The sequence below is a fragment of the Varanus komodoensis genome, unplaced genomic scaffold (assembly GCF_004798865.1).
Source record: "Varanus komodoensis strain SLA01 unplaced genomic scaffold, ASM479886v1 scaffold34_1, whole genome shotgun sequence".
Taxonomy (NCBI): domain Eukaryota; kingdom Metazoa; phylum Chordata; class Lepidosauria; order Squamata; family Varanidae; genus Varanus; species Varanus komodoensis.
In genome coordinates this window covers 4,922,321-4,929,695 of record NW_025335854.1, presented here as the reverse complement: position 1 = coordinate 4,929,695, position 7,375 = coordinate 4,922,321, and the positions used below count along the sequence as shown (strand labels likewise).

The following is a 7,375-nucleotide window of genomic DNA, read 5'->3' as shown; positions in this document are numbered from 1 at the left end:
TATGTACGGTATGAACTTTTTTTGGCCAACCACAGATAATGGCTTTAGTAATCAGAAACCCGTTTCTCAAATCAGAGCACAGAAAAAAACTACTGTGCACTCCAATTACATATTACTTTCTCCAAATAACTATAGGTGTATATACATTTGTAAATACCTCTGGACAGAACACATGGCATCAGTTCTGAACATCAGCTCTGCCCTGATCGTGATTACTTTCCCTGCAGAAATATGAAGGTTTTTGTAGAATGCTCAATCTAGAAATCCTAGGATATCACGGACAAAATCTACAATATCATACATTCCTCATATGTACTACATCACCTATCAAAGAAATACACAATGAGAGGTTATTATGTGTTTATTTTGGCACAAGCATTTAAGAAAGGTTAAGCACATACTGTGTTTCATAATTCTCTGCTCAAGCTGGTTAATCAGATGAAGAATCCTAAATAACCCCTGGCCCATCCTGCCCTTGAGAAAGCAATTACTGATATATGTAGCTAGTGTATGTTGGTTATGTTAGTTTGATATTAAGAGAATGAGGGGAGAAACTTAACATCTGATGTCTGTTAGTCAAACACTGAACAAACCCCCAACAAGAAAAACAGGAAAACAAAGGAGTTGACTTCTTAAGCCTACATCCCTCAACAGACTTACTCAAAGCCCAACCGAAAGCAATGGGACCTGTTTCCAAGTAAATAGAGTTAGGATTTAAGTATGAAAAAACTCTTTGGAACTCTAGTTCAAGGAAGCAAAACTGTAAAAAGCATGGTCCTATGTCGCTGACAAAAACTGTTGTATGAATTTTGCCTTCTTTCTGTACTATCTCATACAGCTTCTGTCTGGGTTGGCAGCATGGTGCACCTGGATACTTCTGCCAGCACTCACCAGTTCAAATGATGATTTTAAAAAACTTCCCTATCCCCCAAATTTAAAATATCCTTTCAATTATGGGTGGTACAAAAGTGGCAACACTTCAGCCTCCAGCTCCACCTTTCTCCCTTCCCATCCCCAGCAGTCCTCCTGTGGACAGCTCCCTAGCTTGATGTTCTCTAAAGGTCTACAAATGCTTCAATCCCTGACCACTGTCGATTCTGATGGGTTATGGGAATTGTCCAAAGCATCTTGAGGGCATCCAGGTAAGGAAGGCTGAGCTGAAGACCAGCCAAATCTGTCAGAAGAGACAGCTGCTGGTTGCCCGTAAGAAGAATAAGAAAGGCAGAAAGGAATGGCTAACGAGAGAGTAGAAAACCAACCAGAAGCAGGTAAGAACTGACCCTGGGACAGTTTGGTGAAAGGACATCTGTGCGTTTGAGAGTGCCCAAGTACGAGAGTATGGAATGAAGGGGAATGGACCAGCCAATATTGTCTGTTGGTAGCATGTGTTTTTGCTATCACTGAGGGGAAATTAGGATGTAGGGTTACCTTATTTTGGGAAGACAAGTTTAAAAGAGTTTGTTTAGAGGTGATGCAGAAAAATTGATCTTCCTTCCTCTGAACTGAGTGCTGTGTTGGAGAAGATCTCATGGGTATAAAAGAAGCATGTTTGTCTTGACTTCATTTGTTGGCTTTCATGAAAGGGGTGCTCTGTAGCAATCAGGTACATTTCGCTAGATAGTACACAAAGGAGGAAAGACCAGGCTCCAGTTTTTTGCAGCAGTGCTGTTTCTTGTAATGTCATTCTGCCCAAATGCTCCAATATGTGATCATAGTCATTTTTTGGAGTCTCCAAATGCTTGTAACCGTTTCACAAAGATACATATCTAAATAATCTTCTAGCGTTCTGCTGACACAGAAGAAGCATCTGTTTATCTCATTAATCTTAAATGGAGTATATGTTCAATCTAACTGGGTAGTGAAGGGGTTGTACAGAGAAACTATTACATGAAAGTACTGGAATGAGAATGTGTCTTGTCTGTGCAGATTCCAAGAAACAGTGAAACACTGGGACAGAGGAGACAACTTTTCATCTGTACAGTCCATTTTGTGGCAAGCTTTATGTTTTGATTTCCGGTTTCGGAAGCAAAGGGGACTATGTTTAAAATTAGTATTTCTGAGATTTTTTTTAAAAAACCCTTGAATGCATTTGCTCATGATACTGCATACCTAAATCTAAATGACCAGTTTTAGATTTTCATCCACAGCCATGAGGACGAGCATGTTCAAAGATTATGGGTTCTTTGGATCCTAGCAGAAGTCTCTGAGTTGCACAAAATGTCTCACAGGTGCACTGCTTTAGATTCATTGCTGAAGTTATGGCTGCAAAGAGAAACCATCATTTCAGTGCTGACCCTTCCCTTTCCCCCAACTCTTCCCAATTGTCAAATTGGGGGAACATGATTGTGTGCGGGGAAGAGCAGTGCTCACTGCAGCAAGTGTGAAGTTTATTGCTGACTAGGATTTGCACTTTTCTGTTCAGCATTGGCAGCCTGGGTGTGAATCTCTACTGTGTTGCATTAGGATCATGTCTTAGATTTGCAACCGAGGCGTGCGGAGGACAGCATGTTGGGAAAGCCACCCTCGACGTATTGTTCCTGCTCTACAACTTTCAAGAAGAAGAGATCTCCGTTAAGCTTCTTTGTGCTCTGCACATGTAGAAAATTGAGGAATTTAGCGATAGATAATCCTTTCAGTTCAGAAGCTCATAGGAAATGTTTTGCTCAAATTCATTACTGTCACAATATCCCATATAGTTATTATTTTGAAAGCATTGCACAATAAATCTAAAGTTAGGTTGCAAAGGAGACTTTGTTCATACTTTTCTTTTTCTTCCACACTTCCAGTTTATGTCAGAGGAAAGACGGCTGAGCATCATAGCAATAACTGCAAAAAATTTATAGGAATATAAAAGTGAACCATTTCTGTGCAGCTCAGACTTCTGTTAGAACTCAGAGCACTCTGTTTAGAACTCAAAATAGGATGTTGAGTTATCAAACACAAAGAAGTATATGTCTGTGATGGTCATCTGTAATTATTTTGACCTCCATATCCATGGCCCCTCAAGACAATGGTATTCTCCAATTCTTCATACTTGATCTTAAGTGTACAATACTGTAGCACAATTAATCTGATCACTAATGGCATCCTTCTATTTGCCATGCTGAAGAAAACTGTATACAAAGTTGATGTGCAAAGTTGTTTACAAGTTATTGGACTACAGAAATTTAGCCAGATGGCTTATGATGGGCTTGCAAAATGGGACTATGCTGTTAAATCAATGTTGCGCCCTGTGTCCTTAATGTTCTTTCAAACATATGCTAGCATTCTGAAGCAAGTGTCAACTGAAGCCACTCTTTAATGGCCACATCGTGAAGTTAATATATCGGGACTACCTATTCATGCCTCAATATGCATTTGCCCACTGCAGAAGGCTCCTTTACAGCTAATTCCATCAGATTCTGGCCTAGGATTCTGCACTTAAATTAAGGCAGTGATGGCCAAGCTTTTTAGTCTGTGTACCACAAGCTAAGGCCAAAGAACAAGGAAGGGTTACCTTCCCATATACAGGCGTGCCCTGATCATCTCTGGGATGAACCAAGATGCAACTGCGTAGTATACGAGAAACAGGACAGAGGGCAGCTCCAACACTTCTGCCTTGGTGCAAGCACGTCACAAGCTCCCACAGCCCTACAACTGGTGGTGTTCTCACTCTTCAATGGCCACCAATGCATTTAGGGGATTGACGTCTTTGCCTGGGCCATACTGCTGGTGGGGAATCACTGCAAAGTAAGCCGAGGTGTACACTTACATTTCTCAATCTATGCTAGAGCTGTGATGAGTTTTGCCATTCTTCTGGTACAATTTTTAGGTGCCTTGTTCAGACAGCATTGCAATGACAAGAGAATGACAAGAAGCTTTGATGGCTAAAGGCTATGCAGCACAGTGGTTGAACCGTCAGGTGTGACTCTAACAGTTTAACATGTTAATGGTGTTAGTTTTAATGTAGTTGCAGCGTATGATTCACTGAGCAGATGGACTGATGGTGCACCTTGATTTTCAAAGCAGAATCATCCTATCAGCCCAGAGAAGCAATTTAGGCATTTGTGGTTTTGTATCTAATGGTGTTAATCAGGCGGCAGAACAAAGGAGCAGAAAAGGAGTCCTGAGCGTTGGATGCAGCCCTTACCTGTAGGGTAACTTGCAGGGCAAAACATCTGGAGGATCAGTCCTAACCAACACAGCCCATCGTGAAAGATGAGAGGGAGTTCTGCCTGTCCATATATTTTGGCCTACAAGTTGTCCAAATTTGCTTTCCATGTGCTGCTGCTTATGAAATCATAAGCAAGGGGGGAAGGGTTGTGAATGCCCAAGCCCATTCTGAGATCATTCAGGGGTCTTCCCTTATCCCTTGTCTTTCTGAAATAAAAATTGCAAATGTTTAGCCTTTTTTACCTACGGAAATACAAGAGAAAATGTGTAGGCAAATTAAGAAGTTGACCCTGATTCTGGCGAAGTTCAAAGTGATGATGTGTCCGCACTGCTCCTTGTTTCTCTCCATGAGTCGAAGAATCAGAATAAATTATATACAGTAAGGAATATGCAAACACCCTTGGTTTGCCTAATGTATACAGGTTGTATAATGAATTTTGAATATTGGATGTTGCTGCTTCTTTTATCTCTTAGAGCTAGCCAAGGTATCCTGGAACAAGCAGAGGCACACGTCACTGTAAACATTTGTCATTCCATTCAAAAAAATGGGTATAAAGTGCTCTGCAAAAGGTGCAGAAAAATAAGACAAAGAAACCTGCTCCAACTATCCCAGCAGCTTTAAATATAGCAACAATATCGACAAAAAAGAGGAGTGGAATCAGATCACTCCCCTGTCAAAATTTCTGCAGAAGAAACGATCATTCAGCTGTTAAGGTCAAAATGATATGCACAATTACGCTGCACAAAATTTCAACAAGCAAATCCCTTCGCCCTTTCCCGCGGAAGATTTCCCATTATCGTCATCTTAGCATACTTTGTGCAATTTTTATTATCTCTGAATTATTCCCTATTTTAGCCCTTTTGCCTAAATTCTAGCCACTTATCAACACTACCCTTATCAATATGAATGGGCTGTTCATTGTAAATGGTTGACTCATGTTTTTAAATCATTTCAAAGTTTTTAAAAGAAGCTTGGTCATTCCAACATTGACCAGGTGCACAAGGGTTCACAACTTTGGTGAAGGTAAGCAATTTTGGATGACCCTCCTCCAAGTGGCTGGACTGAATGAGTTCCCAGAAGCAGTAACTCGCAGAAGAAAGAGATGATAAAAAAAATCAAAATTCTCAAACCCCCCCTGCAGATTCAAAAGATACGAGTGCTTTCCAATAGGATTTGAGAGTTTGGCTCGTTCTCTCCATTCTCATTTTGAAGAACTCTGCCTGTAATGACTACAAGGCTAAAGCATTTGATTGACAAGATAGCCCTTTTAATTCTCAAATTGTGACTGAGGACAGCTGTCCTCCACATTTTCCTGTTTCTCTGTTTCTCCTTCTGTGGAATTTGCAGCCTCCACACTTGACAGAGATGCCTCTGTTTGACCAGGATCATCCCCCTGAGCAAAGGTGAAAGCTGTGGAGTCCATGTTAACCAACAGCTGCCGAGGGCTACCCTCACTTTCTTTTACCTCTACAGAAACAGGAAGACCTGTCGGCTCGATTGTCATATTTGCAATGTTCAGAATGGACTCTTGCATTTCCTCAGAACGGCCCGAGAAGGATGGAGCACCCACTTCCGCCAGGACTGACTGCAGAAGGGAGAGTTCTGCTTCCGGCGAATCTTCTTTGTCCTTTTGGCCTGCTTGGAAATTGTCATCCCTTAAGGCAGCCTGAAGGGAAGAAGGACCTTCTTGCCCACCATCAAGGGCTTCCCTTTCAGCATGCTGCTCCACTTGTGGCTTCTGATCAGGGAGACCAACCTTGAGAAGGGAGGGACCAGCTTCTCTCTGGCCGGATGGTCCATTTCCATCAGGTGACTTTGTCTGGGATGGGTCATCAGGACTCACATCAGCATGGGACATGCTTGTCTGGGTCTCCAATTCTTCCCTTGAAGTTTGACAAAGATCCAGCACCTCAGAAGGAACTTTGTGAGGTATGTACCTTGCTTCCTCAGAGATGCTCATTATGTTTATTTCATCTGGTTTTTCACTGGGTGGAAAGAGCACGGGCTCCTGCATCTCACATGCTTGACGTTCCTTTGCTTTGTCCTCCTGATCCATTTTCTCTGCATGTTCCTGGACCTCTGAAATCTCACATTCATGTAAAACCTTTTCTTTATTCTCAGGTGGAATAGCTACTGGCACTTCCATTGTCAGGGTCAACAAGTTTCTTATTTCATTCACATCACCACAAACTGGACGGTTTTCCTCTTCTCCTGGTACCTTCTCTTCTCTTCTCGTGCTTCCATCCAAAGTACTTTCCACTACATCTGAAGGCTGAGGAGTGGTCTCTTCTGTGAATACCCCAGGTAGCACCGTGGGTGATTCCTGATTGCCATGGAGATCAGAAATGATCCCCTCTTCCTTGGCTTCAGTTGGCATATCAGACACAGAAATTTCTTCTTTGAGGTCCAGTAGCTTACTAGTCTCATGGGCCTTGTCCTGAACACTGTTTTCTGCTGTGGGCACTTCACTACTTTGAGCGGCGGTGTCCGATGACACACTGGTGATTTGCTTCCTGGCAGGGCTGCTTTGTGCTGACCCCAGAGGGGTCTTCAGATCACTCAGACTGGACACACTTTCAGAAGGCAGGGTCATTTCCTCGTAGAGGTTATGCTTCTTCAGATGGGCAGCCTCTTTTATCACTAAGGAGAGGGACAGACATAGACACAAGTAGATTCAGCTGTGGGAGCGTTAACAAAAGACAGCACAGGCAGTGGGACACAACCATTCAAAATCTAGACAGAGAGGATTATCCCTTTGTAACTGGATTACCACAGGAGTACTGAATTTCTTTCAGCCCAAGGCTGAATCTGAACTGGGTTCTCCTCTATTTGATACTGGTTAGGCCCCATCTCAAGTCCCGTGTCCAGTTCTGGGCACCACACTTCAAGAAAGATGCAGAGAAACCGGAAACAGTTCAGAGGAGGGCAACAAAGATGATCTGGGGACTGGAAACAAAGCCCTGTGAGGAGATTGAAAGAACTGGGCATTGTTATGCTTGAGAAAAAAGAATGGGAGGAGAAATGGTAGCACTTTTCAAATACTTGGAAGGCTGTCACACAAAGGAGCACCAAGATCTCTTCTCAATCATGCCAGAGTGCCAGGCACAGAAAAATGGGCTTAAGCTATGGAAAGCCAGATTCCAGCTGGGCATCAGGAAGAACTTCCTGACGGTTAGAAAAGTATGGCAATGGAACCCATGATCTAGGGAGGTAGTGGGCTCT

General features: G+C 42.6%; 1 protein-coding gene across 2 annotated transcripts in view; it reads right to left on the bottom strand.

Annotated features, from left to right (window-relative positions):
• Positions 1 to 346: 346 nt before the first annotated feature.
• NIBAN1 (niban apoptosis regulator 1) overlaps positions 347 to 7,375 on the bottom strand; it is a 72,172-nt gene continuing 65,143 nt past the window's right edge. For both annotated transcript variants that reach the window (XM_044439199.1, XM_044439200.1), the window contains exon 14: positions 347 to 6,793. In XM_044439199.1, coding sequence (XP_044295134.1) covers positions 5,421 to 6,793 — 1,373 coding nt within the window. In that variant the 3' untranslated portion in view covers positions 347 to 5,420. The remainder of the gene's footprint in view (positions 6,794 to 7,375) is intronic.